Source organism: Podarcis vaucheri (genome assembly GCF_965113315.1).
Source record: "Podarcis vaucheri genome assembly, chromosome: 3".
Classification (NCBI taxonomy): Eukaryota; Metazoa; Chordata; class Lepidosauria; order Squamata; family Lacertidae; genus Podarcis; species Podarcis vaucheri.
Window position 1 is genome coordinate 42,603,000 of NC_138761.1, and position 17,870 is coordinate 42,620,869.

The 17,870-nt window shown below is 42.2% G+C and overlaps 1 protein-coding gene and 1 long non-coding RNA gene across 2 annotated transcripts in view; one reads left to right on the plus strand and one right to left on the minus strand.

Annotated features, from left to right (window-relative positions):
• The window catches only part of VIT (vitrin), a 39,973-nt gene that overhangs the window by 7,713 nt on the left and 14,390 nt on the right, over positions 1 to 17,870 (minus strand). The window contains 11 exon segments of the mRNA XM_082215136.1: positions 187 to 290; positions 967 to 1,114; positions 5,117 to 5,179; positions 9,485 to 9,532; positions 10,632 to 10,694; positions 11,430 to 11,486; positions 11,612 to 11,650; positions 12,920 to 12,970; positions 14,077 to 14,296; positions 14,688 to 14,767; positions 17,187 to 17,320. Of these exon segments, the coding sequence (XP_082071262.1) occupies positions 187 to 290; positions 967 to 1,114; positions 5,117 to 5,179; positions 9,485 to 9,532; positions 10,632 to 10,694; positions 11,430 to 11,486; positions 11,612 to 11,650; positions 12,920 to 12,970; positions 14,077 to 14,296; positions 14,688 to 14,767; positions 17,187 to 17,320 (1,007 nt within the window).
• The window catches only part of LOC309528017, a 53,041-nt gene continuing 50,837 nt past the window's right edge, over positions 15,667 to 17,870 (plus strand). Inside the window, exon 1 of the long non-coding RNA XR_014217472.1 lies at positions 15,667 to 16,196. This is a non-coding gene — a long non-coding RNA (uncharacterized lncRNA). The remainder of the gene's footprint in view (positions 16,197 to 17,870) is intronic.

A 17,870-nucleotide genomic window follows, 5' to 3' on the forward strand; every position in this document is an offset into this window, starting at 1 on the left:
AAACTTTCAGATATTAAATCCTGATTCTCTGGAAGACAAAGTATTTTCCAAACTAAGGGAAGAGGAACCAGAAATGAGTGAGGACAGTTTGTGGTCTTGACCTCAATCTGCCTAGAACATCTAGCATACCAACATCTTTTGATTCTTAAACTGATTAGCTGTGGATGTATTGTACAGGATACATACCAACATTGGACAATCCTCCTTTCTGTAATATTTTCTCTATGGCATTTTGCAGATCCTTAGAGTTTGTATAGGTCTTCAAGTTAAATTCAGTTGAAGGGTCATCACTATTTGTAAAATGAAAATGGAGCAGTTTCGTTTTGTGTTATCCCCGGGAAAATAAGTTCATACACAATATGGCATTAACTCTTAACACATTAATGATACCAGTTGTAATTTATAGTAATTTCGCATGAATTTTTCCTGTGTTTTCATAGAAATGTGTAAACATGTCATATGTGAAACTTACATTTGTGGCTGCTTTTTTAAAATCAATTGTTTGACAAAAAAAATGTTTGTAGGTGGGGCAACTGCCCTTGATGGGTGAGGGGTGAGGAACCTGCGGTCTCCCCCAGTGTTGTTGGACTCACATAATCCTTGAAGTATGGGCTATTAGAGAGGTTCTCAAATGGTAGTCTACACACTCCATTCAAATGATCTGCAGAAAGGTTGTGGAACAATCAAGAATCTCTATACTTGGAAATATTTTTCTGACAATGGAGATTAAGACTGGATTTTGACCATGGTTGGATATATCAAATAAGCTAACAAGGTCCTAACTTAAGATAGATGATTTTTATGATGCAGTGCTGGTGCAGTCTAGCAATGTGAGATACATATCTGTAGAACAAAAAAAAAGTGTATTAAGTAGTTTGCCACAAGAAGTTCCTGTGGTGTTGCCACAGGCATGGAGATGGATGTTAGGCAGCATAGATGTTATGAAAATACATCATACTCTCTTACCCATACTGGATGATGCCCATAAGAGGACCAGCTGGGCCCACATCCAGGGCTTGAGCAACATTTTTGAGGAACTGTTTTTGGATCTGAAAGCGGCGCTTGCCAATGCTCCAGCTGCCATCTATCAAGAAGGATAAATCAACTTTGCAATCTGAAAAAAGAATAGATTACAGTTAACTTGGGAGTTCCTTTTGCATATATTTTGTGTTTCTCCTGCATGACTACAAAAACACACCTCAAACCATGATAAGAGAGCATGTACTCAATCATTCACAAAATTTACCAAAGATTACAAAGCTTCACTTGACATAGATAACAATAACCCTACTTGGCAAGTAGAGAAGAACTAGTGTTTCTGTTTCTGTTCAGAAAGAATTCTGTTTCTGTAAATGTTCCATCCACAGAGCTGGGGAAACTTCAGGATTGTTTAATCTACTTTTCTCCCCCCCACAACCCCCCCCCCAATTTTTACCAACCAGAATTTAGTATAAAGATATGCACATGAACATGGTGCCTTGGAGCACAGTCTGAGCTTTGAAATGTGTTTTTATTACCAGAACTGAACCAAGTTTACAGTTCTTAAACCTAAAAGTTCTCTTGTCTTGGTCCACTTACTTCATTTCAGCAGGCTAATCTAGGTGGGAAAGTTGTTTGGCTGTTGCTATGGTTTGACAATCAGAAGTCAGAAACCCTGGATGATCTACTGCACACTGCATCCATATCTAACAATGGTTCCCAATCTGCCAAGGTTGCAGGTTTGATCCCTATATGGGACAACTGCAATATTCCTGCACTGCAAGGGGTTGAACTACATGATCCTCGGGGTTCCTTCCAACTCTATAATACTATGATTCTTCCTTCCTTCTACAGTGGTGCCTCGCAAGACGAAAAACTCGCTAGACGAAAGGGTTTTGCGGTTTTTGAGCTGCTTCGCAAGACGAATTTCCCCATGGGCTTGCTTCGCAAGACGAAAACGTTTGTTTCCTTTTTCTTAACACCGTTAATACAGTTGCGACTTGACTTCGAGGAGCGACTCATAGAACGCGGTGTGGTAGCCTTTTTTGAGGTTTTTGGTGATTTTTGAAGCTTTTCCAAAACTTTTCCGACCCCGTGCTTCGCAAGACGAAAAATTCGCTAGACGAAAAAACTCGCGGAACGAATTAATTTCGTCTTGCGAGGCACCACTGTACTTCTGCTATCTCAGCTGATACAGGCCACCTTGAAATCACACAGACCTATGAAAGGAAAGCTTACCTCAGAAGGCACTTTTAGGAGTCCCCACATACACTAAGGATACAGTCGTATTATGCACACTTACCTGGGACTAAATCCCATTTGAACCTAATGAGGCCAACTTCTCAGAAGATGTATAAGAGGGTTGAGCTTCATGTGGGCTATTTGAATACATCAGGAGCAGTCATATTCAAATCATGTCATTAAATGATTGTGTAAGATTTGACAACTTTGCAAGACTTGGACTTCAGAGGCACTTGAGACAAGCAGTTATTTATATGTGACTCATGCGGACTGAGCTACTTCAGGATGGTGGTGTGAGGTTGAATAATTAGTTGTGTCTCTACAGAACAAACCCAAACTAATAAACAACATTTTCCTTGCGCCTATAAGATGAGTATATTGTGAGTTAGCAACAGAAGAATTTTCCCCTCTCTGCTAATTTTCTATATGCACTGTGTTCTACCCCCCTCTCACCAAGTCTGAAGTGGTACAGTCCAGCAGCAGTCTTACCACCTGAAAGTTTTACCACACTGAGTGCCTCTCTTTCCTTCCTGCATTTTAGTGTGCATTGTGGTTATATTCTCTATTCCTGCATTCTGACTTGTATAGCTATTTGGGGGGAAAAACAAAAAACAAAACAACAACACCCCCCCATACAAAAAGTGTTCTTTAATTAGTGCTGGAACAAAAAATCTCCTTCTTTATTGAAGTGGGAATTGCTATTTTGCCAGACATGGAAGTAATTCAAGGAATGATAATCTCCTTTGTGGCTTTCAGATCTGCCTCTCCAGTCTGGATATTTAAAAACTTGATTGTAGTCTTTTAAATGCACGTGTCCTCACTCATCTTGCTATTTTGGCTCGCAGAACAGTAGACAAACACCCAAAGCTAAAGCAACCTCTTCTCTCTATTTTTTTTAAGTAACCAAATTTATTGATTCTGACCTGCAAGGAGTGTCTTCAAGAAATAGCAGTCTATTCTTCTTTTGCTCTAAGCTGCTGAGAAAATACTCGTTTCCTTGAAAGGGATCAACATTTGGATAAGCTTAAATGGCAATTAATGGTTTTTGTTCCTAGTCAGGCTTCTTGTATGGTTTTCTTTGAAACTGCTCCCACCAAGACAGGTGTGCCAATAAAGGTATATTTCACTGAAGAGGTGCCAGGCTTATAAAGATTCCCCATGCCCTTTACAAAACCCTTTGTGAGTGATCTTGTTCCGAGTGTGTTTTCCAACTTCCTTACTCCGAATCAGGATTTGTACTGTGTGCTGAGATTGTTCCTGGCTCCTGCATGGCATTCCTTTTATTACAAGATTGGCTCCAGAAGCATAAACCCCTGACAAAATCCAGCAATTATTTGCGGAGAACTGTGATAAAACCTGGTGAGGCCTTGCTATTTTAGGAGGAAAATTAGCACTTTCCTGCAGCTGTTTAAAGGTGATTCATAAATTTTGTCCCTGAGTAGCCATAATTTAAGCTTGATATTGATGGCATTAAGAGCAAGAATTAGGAGGGCAGGTTTTGCGAATGAAATTAATGCCTCTGGGGCAGGGAGAGAGGAGAACAGGGTGCTGGACCATTGGTCTGATGGAGAACTCAGTTCTGGCACCTCTCAGGTGGATGCCATTGCCATTCTAAGACAATGAGGGAGGCATTTATAGTGTGTTCCGGCATCTCTCTTTCTAGTAAAATGGCACTGTTCTTATGATACCCTTGCATTCTGATTGGCCTTGCATCCACGCTTCCCTACACCAGGTAGCTTTCTCTCCAATTGTGTTTGTACTTTAAGACAGGAATGGGGAATCTGCGGCCCTCCAGATGCTGAACTCCAAATCGCATCACCTCCAACCAGCATAATCAATGTTCATGGATACTGGAACTGCAGTCCAACAACATAGCAGTTCAACCCCTAAGTTAGCATAAAGCATCACTTTAAATAGAATTCTATATTGGGTCAGAAAAAAGAAACCTTACTGTATAATCAGATATATATAATGACTGCTCAGGAGCCCCTGATGGTTTTACCATGGCAACAGACCAAGGATAGGGGACCAGTGATCCTCTAGATCAGGGGTCAACAAACCTTTTCAGCGGGGGGCCGGTCCACCGTCCCTCAGACCTTGGGGGGGGCGGACTATATATTTTTTTTGGGGGGAGAACGAATTCCTATGCTCCACAAATAACCCAGAGATGCATTTTACATAAAAGCACACATTCTACTCATGTAAAAACACCAGGCAGGCCCCACAAATAACCCAGAGATGCATTTTAAATAAAAAGATACATTCTACTCATGTAAAAACACCAGGCAGGCCCCACAAATAACCCAGAGATGCATTTTAAATAAAAGAACACATTCTACTCATGTACAAAACACGCTGATTCCCGGACTGTCCGTGGGCCAGAATTCGAAAGCGATTGGGCCGGATCTGGCCCCCGGGCCTTAGTTTGCCTACCTATGCTCCAGGACTAAAACCCTCTAGCTAAAAGGGAGGGTTGCCCGTTGAGCATGCTGTCTGGGGATGAAAGGAGTAACACCCTGGGCTGCTTCACTGATTTTTTAGGCAAACTTTTGCAGCTCTTGCAAATGTGTGCCTCAAACATCCAGTTTATATTATCTTGAAAATCACAACTAGGTTAAACAGCAGCTCAGTCGGCAGCAGTAAAAACCAATAACTAGTCCTGTGTGATTTCTCTTCAGCTAACTTAGGAATGGATTCAGCAAAAATTAAGCTCATTAGCAAAATGTGGATTCCACTGCAACCCAGATGACATCTTTGAACCCTGATACATCCATTCTTTCCCTTCCCCCAGAAATCACAATGAGGAAGCCCTCTAAGAAGGCTCTCCCTTCCTCCCAATGGCTGAAGCTTTGAAAGGGCAGACTCTCAGGTGCCAATACTTGGCTGGTGCACATACTTGGGTTTCCCTGTGAAACTGGTTCCAGGGGTTTGGGGACCACGTCTTCCTTGGAACTGAAACCTGGAATGATCAATAATGACACAGTCGGTTATTAAATGCAAAGGGCATAAGATGATGACATCATCATATTTTTGAGGGCCTTCTCAATAGTGGAGCCCTCCCTGTGGAAAACCTTCCTTTCAGATGTCAAGGAAACAAACAACTATTTGACTTTTAGAAGACATCTGAAGGCAGCCCTGTATTGGGAAGTTTCAAATGTTTGATGTTTTAGTATGTTCTGACATGTGCTGTGAACCACCCAGAGTGGCTGAGGAAACCCAACCAGATGGGCAGGGTATAAATAATAATGTACCACATACATCTGAGATATAGTGGTAGCTACTAGCTTTTTTGACTTCAGAATTCATGGATGTTAGACTGTTATATGTGTGGTTGATTCACCTACTGATTAAACTTCACAGCCCTACTTGCTGATATAAGAGGTGGGATAATTACATGAGCCATGAGGAAACATAGAAAGGAGTTCTTGTCTCGCCACAATGAACTGTAAATTATCACCAGTTATTCTTGCACTTTGGGGCATACCACAAAATGGGGCTAACAAGGGGCATACCAGAAAATGGGGCATACCACAAAATGGGGCTAACAAGGCTCTGTTCCGCACATTAGACTGTGTTTATGCACTGTGTCATCCTACATGGAATTTACCCCACAACAATTTCATGTTGAAACATGAACAACGTGGTCCATGTGGTGTTTATCTTTATTTGAACTTTACACCTCTAGAAAGCTGAAAATTAGATCAGCAGTAGGAAATCTTCACCTCACAGTATGGCTTGGCTCAATCCGTGGCCTTTACCCTCCCCATCCATCACCAGGTGTCATGGACAGGTAAATTCACAAGATAAAACTGAAAAGAAAGCACTGAGTGTGTGCTCTAGCTGCACTCCTAATTCTTCCTTTTCGTGGCTGGTCTGGTGCTTTTTGAATTTGGTGCCGATTCACAGCTGGAAAAGAGTTGGGAGAGCATTCTCATTCTGACTTTGCAGCTGCAGCCATTGTTTGTGTAGAAATGAAAAATCACGGGAGACGAGAGAGGCAGGTGTAGCTAGGCGTCTGTCAGGGCGGGCCCTGAGAGCCTATTTTATTGAATATTGCAAGCATTGCCACAGGTGGGCCTGTGGCTGATTGGTTGATACATACACACAGAAACTTGTAATTGGTTAACATAAGTACTAAGGCGGGAATTACATCTGAAAGGTGGGGATTACATGTGATCATTTATCATTGATGGGGAGAGGCTGAGAATCTGCGCTAGAACTGGACAGGCGTGAAGCCTCCTAATTGAATTGTAACTAGGGATTAATTGGCACAAACAATATAACAATCGAGTTCTGTATATGCGGTCAGCTAGGCATGGAGAGCAGGTACAGTTTGTTTTCCATGAGCTTGGGATGTCTGTTACTTAATGATTGATCATAGCATGAGACAATGTAATAATCAAGTTCTGTGAATGTGGTCAGCTAGGCGTGAAGAGCAGGTTCGTACACTGTGTGCAAAAGCAGGAAAAAACCTACAAGCAGAACTTCTCAGAAAGCATGAGAAAAGAGGAGCAAAACTTCCCCAAAATGGAGCAGTTTTGTGTAGAAAGAGATTAACAGTTATGTGCAGAAAGAAGACTTCCCTTTAGTTTGAGTTTAAGCTGAGGCGGTAGAGGGAGGTCTTTCCTTTGCAGCCTGGCTTTCAGGCCACTGCTTGAATGCAATTAGATAATTATATAGTTCTTTTTAATAAAAATGCCACCCATCATGTATCACTGAGAAAAGGCAATACATTGAAAAGGCAGCCCTTTCTAGTGAGCCCTTCTAGGTTGCCAGGCTGGCTTGAAGACTGTATTGTCAATCCTTTGAATTGTCAGTCCTGGGAATATTCCCTCACTCTGCCTTGGTGCTTCACTGCAAGCCAATTAAGCTTTTTCACCACTGAGTTGTCACAGCTGTCCAGGCTCATTAAATCTCCACTCAGGCAATACTTGTCACATACAAACTAAAAATAATTCTCTTTGAAGTGATAATCAGCATGCATCAAACTTAATCACTGAGCTAATTTTTTATTGTATTCTGGTCCCTTGGAAAATTTCCCTTTTCTCACCTCAAGCTGTGCGATGAATAATCTTGCCTGCAAATAGGTATCCAGACATCCACCTGAACATTTAGAGTGTTTTTACTTTCTGTTGATGGTGATCTCTTAACATCCTGATACATGTGCTGAGATTCAACTTGGAAATGTAAACCTTTTGGCTGTTCTGACCTGTGTATATGGATGCATTGCCTATGCAAGCCCATCCTCGCACTACAACTCTCCCACTTAAGCAAACAAGAAAGGGGCAAAGCATAGCTAAAACATTATGGAATAGGACTAAGGGTGTGTTCACAAGCACATGTACTCAATAACTGCAACACAATGACTTACACAACCTGCAAGATTCATGTGATGAATCTGCTTTGGGGCGGATTAAGTTAAAATCCCTTTCTCTTTCATGTTTGGCAGGATCCTCCATAACGTTGACCCCTCATCTGCAGATTCATCATTGGAACCTCACGCTTCAGCTGTGACTCTCTGCTTTCTGATTTTTAGAAAGGCTTCATTTAATAGCACACACATGCAGACCTAAGTATGAAAACAAATTGCCTCTCTTGCCATAGCTTAATATAGGCCTCTCCTGGTATGCCCCGCGGAGGACCTTACAGTCCACAAACAATAATACTTTGGAGGTCCTGGGCCTCAGGGAAGTTAGACTGGCCTTGACCAGGGCCAGAGCCTTTTCAGCCCTGGCCCCAGTCTGGTGGAATGCTCTGTCGCAAGAGACCAGGGCCCTGCGGGATTTGACATCTTTCCGCAGGGACTGCAAGATGGAGCTGTTCCGCCAGGCCTTTGGTCCGGGCCCAGTCGACTCCCTTCTTTCTATAGGACCCTGTATGTAAGTGGCCTCCTTGGCTCTTTCTATCGGCCCATATGGGACCAGCCCAAGTGGCCGGGCCCTGGTGAGCTTTTAATTCCTTACCCCTATGGTTATGATTCATGGGTTCCCACTTAATTTTGAGGAGGGCGGGGTATTAATAATAATAATAATAATAATAATAATAATAATAATAAATGCAATTTTCTTTTCCTACATTCCATTTGCTCCTGTCAGGGCTTGTCTACTCTTTCCTCCACCCTTTCCAGGCATGGTCCATACTTTAAAGCTCCATGTCTGAGTGGCTCTGTTTTTTGCTCTGGAGCTTTCCCCGCAAAAACCCACTCCTCACCATTGGATCGGCACAAATAGCAATCCATTGGAAACCCAAACTGTGAATTGCAAAAGTAAGAGTGCTTGGACACATACCGTATTTTTCGCCCTATAGGACGCACTTTTCCCCCTCCAAAAATGAAGGGGAAATCTGGGTGCGTCCTATGGGGCGAATGCAGGCTTTTGCTGAAGCTTGGAGAGCGAGAGGGGTCGGTGCACACCGACCCCTCTCTCCCTCCAGGCTTCAGGAACACATCCGCAGCCTAGGCAGCCCTGCGGGAGGTCCCGCAGGGATGTCTAGGCTGCGGATAGCAGCCTGCCGCCCAGCGCGAGAGGCGCCCTGAAGCAGAGCGCCCCCCCCCCCCGCCAGGCAGACATCCGCAGCGTGGCGAGCCTTGCAGGAGTTCCCCGCAGGGCTCCCCACGCTGCAGATAGCAGCCTGCCGCCCGGCAGGCGGGCGGGACGCCCTGATGCAGAGCGCCCCTCGCGCCGGGCAGACATGGGCCAGCCCCACAAGCTCGGGGGACAGCAGGGAGGCGCAGCGCCGCCATTCTGCTGTTCCTCAACCTGGTTCGGTTTCCCCGACCTGCTTTTGGGGGGGGGGGAAATAAAGGAAAAAATGTTTTCCTTTATTTCCCCCCAAAAAAACTAGGTGCGTCCTATGGGACGAAAAATACGGTAGCTTTGAAGTGCAGACCTGTGCCTCGAAAGCCCAGGACAAAAACTATGTGTGGATTCGCCCAATTCATACTCAGGATAGCCACTGTTCACAACAGTTCTGTGGAAGTTTATAATGTGTGTGATGATCATACAGGTAGATTTCTTGCATATAGCATGCAAATGCTTCTCATGTAAAAAGGGCCTTGTAATTTCTTCCTAAAGCAGCAAGTGGGGGAGCTTCTAGTCTGTGGACTTAATTAGGTATTGCAATTAGGGGTGCTAATTTGGCCTATGAGGCTGTTTCTCCCAAGCCACGCCCACCTACGTCTGGTGTGAGGCAGGTAAAGATGCAGCTCCAATCGAAAGCCTTAAAATGACAGAGTTGGTGATTAGAAAACATTGCGTAATACTACCTGTGTCAAAAAGGCTTGATCCCAGTTTCCACAAGTCTGTTTCTATAGCTTCCACACACAAGAGGGGAAAAACAGTAATTACTTAAAAGTAAAAGAAACAAAAGCAAACCACTAACCCAAACTAATCTGAAGTTAACAGAACAAATGCTGTTCCTTTAGGCGAGACCCTTTGTAAAATAAAGTATATGTGAGAATAAGCAGAATAAATAGGGCATGACATGGATATGATAGATCCTTCCTTAAGTGAAATATTAAGTTAAGAGACATTCTGTGCCAGAAACAAATGAATTTTTTTTAAAGTTTTGACATGAACTTTTGAGGAGGGTACTTATGTGGCTTTCTTCATACTGCTTGTTCCAACAACAAAAAAGTGACAAGCCATCTCTTTCCTGGGTATTTGGCTTGTCCCATTTCCTTTAATAATTGTTTCTCAAAGAAGGGGCTGATGCACTATGGAAATTGCCTTTTGTGTTGTTGTTTTTTGTCAGCCTTAATCTCCAATGTTTGGGCAGATACTGTGATGTGAGACAGGTGATTTGTGCTCATAATGCTATTGGGGCAGTCATATGTGACCTCCTTTTCAATACTGTATGCATCTGCAAAGGTTTTTGGGTTTTTTTTGCTTTATTTCCAATAACCACATATCCTGCAACTTCCTGATGAAATCCCATAACTTTTTAAACCAGAAATGTTCTGATTTATTTTTGCTTTTGCTTTTATTGCAATACGGCCCTTCCAGATAGCAATAATGTCATAGATAGCTTTGGGAAACGCTGCAGAACAAACCAAAGCAGGCTAAACCCACTACTAATGCACTATGATCATGTCAAGAATATGTTGCAGTACAGATCTGCAATGAAACACCAGGCCCTTACGAACAATACTTTAATCAAGACTAAAGTTTATTCTGCATATGTAGGAAACTGCCTGAAATGAAGCAAATTGTTGCTTGGTATCATGAGCACCAGACATAGGGAACTGGATGTAAAAGAATACTCAGATGACTCAAGCACTGCTCTGTTGAAAACAATATATTTTTTGCATACAAGGTGAGAGGAAGTAGTGCTTCTGGTTCAGACTAACAAGCCCAGAGAAATCTAGGTGACAAATCCTGTCAAAATGTGCCTTGGTTTATGGGGAAGCTTACCCAGATTGGCAGGAGAGGTGGAAGGCTTCCGGAATGAGACAATTGGCTCTTGCCGTTGAAGACCTGTGTGGTTTGTCAAAAGAGTCAACTTTAATACACAGAGGCATAATTCTAGTGAGTCTATTTCATTACCTAAGAACCACCAGTTTTAAAATGGGGGTAGTATTAATAGGGACTTCCCTGTATGTCAAAACAGTTTAGCTTCAGCAAATTTTAATAGTATGGGCACTCTGCTCCTCAGCATTTAGAGCCTGAAATGCTATCATAATGTCACAAGGAAGTCAATTGACGTCTCCTGGGCTTGGGCTGCAATCTCTACATGATTTAATCAGGTCGGTCCTGTTCACTTTATTAGAACTGCTCTGGTGATGTAAATGGGTTATGGATTTCAACTCCTACAAACTAACTTGACTCAAGTAGTTTGAACTTTAGAGGATAACCAGCAGACCACTACAGGCCAGTGGGTATAGGGTGGTATATAAATTCAATAAGTAATAACAATACAGAAATGCTTCAAAATCAAAATGGCTGCAATCCAGCCAAATCTTTTTATTTTAAATCCCAGCGATTTCACAGGGAGAGTCGAGCATGTGTTTCAATATCTTCTACTGAAATAACAGGGAATTAAAATTCTTAACTTGGGCTAAATTGTATCCAGGATTTCTTAGGTGTATTTCCTAAGTAGTAATTGTAGGTAACTCAGGGAAACTTACTTCCAAGAGAACCTCTTTAAGAGTGGGCTCTGGTTGCTGCTTTTTATAACCAGAAAACATTTTTAAAATCATAAGAAGGTTTTACCTGTATTAGGTCGAGCGATATTTCTGTTACTTGCATGGCTGGAACTGCCTCTGAATGCTTTAAAAATATTTTACTGGTCAACACATAAACTTGAACATAAATTGTAATTAGTAAATATGATTACTTTAAACTAAACTTAGCTTAAATGAAGAAAATATATATTCATTTAAGTTAGGACATACCTTGATTCTGGGTTCTTCCTTGTACAGCTTGAACCTGCCCTAAAATATGCATTAAAACAGAAAATGTTATTTGCAGTTCCCAAAACTATTTTTAAAAGACATTTCTTTTTAAAAGTGATAATTTTATAGCTGCAGGAGGTAAGAGACTCTTGTCCTAATCCTTTAGTTTTTAACATAGAAGCACACAGGTCATCTAGTCTAACCGCTTGCAATGTAAGAATCTTTTGCCCAACGTGTGACTCAAACCCTTAATAGTAATAATAAATTATTTCTACCCCGCCCATCTGGCTGGCTTTCCCCAGCCACTCTGGGTGGCTTCCAACAAATGGTTAAAAATACATTAAAACATCAGTCATTAAAAATTTCCCTAAGCAGGGCTACCTTCAGATGTCTTCTAAATGTCATATAGTTGTTTATTTCTTTGACATTTGGTAGGAGGGCATTCCACAGGGTGGGCACCACTACGGAGAAGGCCCTCCGCCTGGTTCCCGGTAACTTCACTTCTCAAAGTGAGGGAACCGCCAGAAGGCCCTCGGCGCTGGACCTCAGTGTCCGGGTTGGATGATGGGGGTGGAGACATTCCTTCAGGTATACTGGGCTGAGGCTGTTTAGGGCAGGCATAGGCAAACTCGGCCCTCCAGCTGTTTGGGGACTACAATTCCCACCATCCCTGACCACTGGTCCTGTTAGCTAGGAATCATGGGAGTGGTAGTCCCAAAACATCTGGAGGGCCGAGTTTGCCTATGCCTGGTTTAAAGCTTTAAAGGTCAGCACCAACACTTTGAATTGTGTTCAGAACCCATAACCCTGAGATTAAGATTCTTATGCTCTACCAACTGAGATTAAATATAGGATTTATGAAACAATAATTACAGAGAGAGAGAGATTACTTAGCAGGAATGGGGAACTTGTGCCCCTCCAGATGTTTGACTCCAACTCCCATCAGTCCCAGCAAGTGTGGCTTAATAGCAGCTGGAGTCCAACAGCACATGGAAGTCCAAAAAAGTTCCCCACCCCTGTTATGTAGAGACGGGTCTAGTCACAAGAAAGATTCAAACTAGTGGAACAGTCATTATATTTTTCCAGGGAACCTTGGGAACTGTAGTTCTATGGCATGGATGGAAGGTATGGAGAACATCTTATAAAACAGGGATAATTGAAGTTAAGCTACTTTTTCCTTAGTGAAAGAGATAAAACGATGGCCGTAAATACATTCCCATGGTGTGTAATCAGACATAAACCCACTGATTTCAATGGGCTTCCTAGGATTGCAGTCCTGGTATGACAATGCACTGCCTCTGTACTTACTTGATGCTACAGCTGCCACTGAGGAATAAGCTGGATGGACGTTGCTAGAACCTAATAATAATAATAATAATAATAATAATAATAATAATAATAATTTATTATTTATACCCCACCCATCTGGCTGGGTTTCCCCAGCCACTCTGGAAGGCTTCCAACAAAATATTAAAATATAATACTCCATTAAACATTAAAAGCTTCCCTAAACAGTTCCCTAAGAACAAACCAGAGCAAAATGGCAAATGGAAAAGGAGAAAAATCAGTATGCAAAACAGAGGATGAGGTGATGGAAAACAAACGGTCAAAGTGCACTGTTCTTTGAAGATGATGATCCTTCTTTAAATTGTAAGAGCAGAGGATGGGGAGGGGGTGAACGTCAATGCACAGGAACCAGAGCAGCAAGACCCATTACCAGAGCCAGAGGGGCCCCTATCTCCATGAATACAGCAGGCTCTGAGGTGTAAGGAGCAGCGGGAGTGGCATTCTAGGAGGCTGAGACAGGCAAGGGCCCACGGTCCAGCTCCCTACTTGGCCAGGTGGGGCTGACTAGCTCTTGGAGGATGGTGATTCCTCAGCTGAAGTAGGCTTGGAGCAGGTGAGGGTCACCTGCCTCATCAAGCCCAGATGCTGCAATCAGCATGGAAATTACAAAAGGGAAGCAGAGCTGAGGGGCTGTTTTTTCTCAACCGCCCATGTTGATGGGCTTTGGCTTGGGTGTTTCTGGACTGCCACAGGACTGAGCTTCAGGTTTGACTCTGTATTGTATCCTGACTACTGGACTTTGGACTTGGCTTGACCATGAACTTTGTTTCCTGACCTTTGGATTTTGGACTTTGCTTGTGTGAGCTGACCCTCAGACATTGAACTTGGCATACTGATTTGCTGCCTGGTATGACCACCCAACTGTCTACGGCATCAGGTAAATTATAAATCCAATCCTTTGCAGCCTTTGCTTGACTTCAGAGTTTTATGAATTCACAACATGGCTTGAACACACTCCAGAGTCTTCCTTTTGAATTTAGCTGTGCTGAGATTTTACTCGTCACACTACAAGTGACAGCTTGGGGGGGCCTAACTAGACCCACAGGTTGAAGTTTCCTCACTCCTGTTATAGCACAAACACATTGTTAAGCCACTATGACCTCTGCCATTCTGCTCACCTATGTCCCTGACCTTGTGAATCACAACTGGAGGCTTTGTAGCTACACCAGTAGTTGCCTGGATAGTGATGGTTGTCGTGACTGTAGTTGGGATTGTCGCTGGCTTTGGAGTTGTGCTGACAAATTCGGTTGTCCTGATAGCAGCTTTTGCTGTTGTAAATGCACCTTGTGTAGTTTGTAATGGCACTGCAGTTGTCCGATACTCTTTCCTTTGGGAACCTCCTATATTAGTATAGAAATATAGTGAATTAATATCAAAGAAAATGCTATCTGCCATTTGCAGAGATGCAAAAGTATAGGTGCTGTGAATTTAGTGTCAGCCGCACATTCCTTTGGGATGTTTGTGTGTAGTGGTTGCTACCAGCTTTATTGGACACTTGGCATGGTGTTGCTGAGTCTCATATAGCAGCCTTTGCTCCCAGTCCCTAAAAGCTCTGAGAGGAGAATAGGGCCTCTTAATAACTCTCAGTGCACTTAACAAATTTGAGGACTCTGGATTATTTGGGGAAAACCATGACTACTTAAAGCAGTAAGATGCTGATATAAATGTATAGTGCAGGTGGAGCTGTATATGGAAGAACACAACACACACACACACACACACACACACACTTGCCTTTAACAGGTGTGTTTGAGGAAGATGAATATTCAAGTGTTGATGGGTACTGCACACCTTTTTTGGGTTTGCCCTCTGTGGAAAACAAACAAAGAAACAAAAACAGACAAGAAAAGCCAAATCGGAGAGAGTACATGACCTTGCAATAAAGCAAACACATTTTAATACAGTAGATCTACAGCACATATCTAATGCAGTATAAGATATACATATTTAGCATAATATAAGTTCTTAAATCAGCCTTCGGGTAATTAGACCTTTGCAATTTCCCCCAGGGCTTTCAATTATTCACTGCAAGATCTGCCATGCCAGCTGCTCTGTGGTACAAAAGAACATGTGGGTGGCCTAGTACCTTTTATGCGTAAAACTGCTTTAATATTAAAGAACAAGCAACTTCATATTGCTTTGCCATTCATGTCTCCTGAGGTGGTGGTTGTTTGCAAGGGTAACATAACAAAACTTATTCCACTGAACTAACCAAGATTTATGTCATGGATGCAAGTAAAACACTACCTCACAAAAATACCCCATGCCTCTAGGTGGTTCCCCTTATTTACCACATACATAATTTTTAATCAAGTTCCATTTCATTACAGATTGTTTTTAGAGCCCATGATTTACCATGATAATAGTGAAAGAATTCAATGTGTGTGTAAGCTACATTTGAGTTCACATTTAAACCACATATGGGATCGTGACAGTTATAGTCTGGTACAAACCATGAACCTTTCATTGTGCCACACCATATGTTACCTCTTGACATTTCCCACATCAAACTACATTATAAAGCAACATTTTTAGAAACGGTAAATGTTTTTAACATTTACAGTGGTAAGTAAATGTCTTAAGAACTTTTATAGCAACAAACAATCATATGCCAGACCTAGCCAGACTTGTAGATGTGTTTAAATCACTACTGTATCTTTAAATCTGTTTTAACTGAATTTTATCTTACAGTTTTAATCTCTCGTGTATACTGCTTAGATGTTTTACTGCAATCAAGTGGTATGTAAATTTTGTTTAAATAAATAAATAAATATACCCAATAGGAGTAAATCCCACTGAACTCAATGTGGCTTACATCTGAGTAGGCATGTATAGGACTGCACTATCAAGCTCCTTAATTTCAATGGGCTTAAATATACACAACTGAAATTCAGGACGATGTGTGATAAAACTGCAACATGCCCAAGACTAAGCATGTAATTAAGCAGAGGGAGTGAATTAGATTGGCTTGCCATGTAGCATCTAGTCCTTGGTTTTTCGTTTTAACCCTAAATGTGTAAATACATTCTTTTTAAAGAAAAAATTGGCAATATAGTTAGTTTTGATCATTTTTTAAATGAATACTTTAATTGCTACATGGAAAACTAAGATGAATATAATGTCCATAACTTCCCCAAAGAACTCCAGAACAGATTGCGTTACTTTAGCAGGGAGCTCTCATTGATCTGAATGGAGTCATTCATTTGCACGTAAGCCAGCACATTTCAATACTCTGAAAGTGAGTACCAGCCAATTTGCATACCTCCTAGTGTCCTCATCATTTGAATCCTGTGAACTTGCCTCTCTTCTTCACGCTTCACAATATCTTGCTTCCTAGCTTGGCTTCCTAGCCCTAATTCTTTGTTTTCTATGGGTCTTTGTACAGATCCTGATTGGCCAAGCTGGCAAATCCCACACTCCTAATTGTTTGCTAAGTGGAAACACGCTGCCAGTATGGTTTTTGTTTTAAACTTTGAAATGCCACTATTTTTGGCTTGTAGACAATGAGCTCAGTTGCAATGGCTACGGCTCAACTGCTCAAGCTTAGCTTGGCTTGCTATTTAGATGTCACTCACAGATGACTTGTTGCAATTTTTGTATTTGCAGTGGGAATTACTGAGTAAAGGGGAAGAATTTCAAGTGGTTCAGACTGGTTTCAATCTCTGGCTTGTCTGAATTACTTGAAAGAATACCCCAAAGCAAAATTATTCCAGATAACCCCTGCAGACTTAAACCACATCTGCATTATACATTTAAAACACTATTATATCACTGATAACAGTCATGACTGCCCCCAAACAATCCTGGGGACTATAGTTAAGGATGCTGAGACTTTCCCATCATAGAGCTATGTTTCCAGAATAGTTGTGTATCAACATTTCAGTATCAATAATCAGATCATCTGATTTTTAATTTTCAAAGTATGGCAGAAGAAGAAGAGAAGAGTTTGGATTTGATATCCCGCCTTTCACACCCTTTAAGGAGTCTCAAAGCGGCTAACATTCTCCTTTCCCTTCCTCCCCCACAACAAACACTCTGTGGGGTGAGTGGGGCTGAGAGACTTCAGGGAAGTGTGACTGGCCCAAGGTCACCCAGCAGCTGCAGGTGGAGGAGCGGAGACGCGAACCCGGTTCCCCAGATTACGTGACTACCGTTCTTAACCACTACACCAAACTGGCTCTGCCAAAACTGGCAGTGCCAAAAACAAAGAGATTAGCTACAAAAATACCTGAAACAATGAAGGACTCCCGCCACCGTGGTAAAGACAACGATCGGATGCCATTGGAGAAACTACCCTTGTAGCCAGATTGTCCAGCAACCTTTTGAACCAGGATTTTCCCTCCAGACTTGTCAATTGTACCACTGCAAAAATAAGGCATTCAGTTCAGAAACACCCTAGAATGCTGAATGGCTTTTGAATGGCAAGCCTAACCCACACAGGTGCAGAATTCCAGGTGCCTTACACATTTTCTCCAGACTCCCCTCAGAACTGGACTTGTTCTAACCCAACAGATAGTTGCTGTTGTGTGTGTGTGCTTTTGTGCTTTCTGGTGCTCATTAACTCCACAGTGCAGCGCTAAAGCCATTTGGCAAACTACTTTATAATTACAGGACTAAGGATAATTCTTAGGTGGAATGTACCTAGTCTAAACCTCTGATGTGAATCACTTCCAAGTGCTTAATCTACCCTGATGCGCAAGAAAAAGATTTCAGAGTTTCCAAATTAAGATCAACGAGTTCTACCCACAGCACATACCGACCAACCAAGGCCCAAACATGGAATCCATCACTGTGGTTCCATTGTTTGACTGGCTCCTGTGATGCTTGCCAATGCACCTCCTTCCACCAACAATAGTTTACATGGGGCTGCCTCTGAAGGCAGTTTAGAAACTTCAGCTGGTGCAGAATCCAG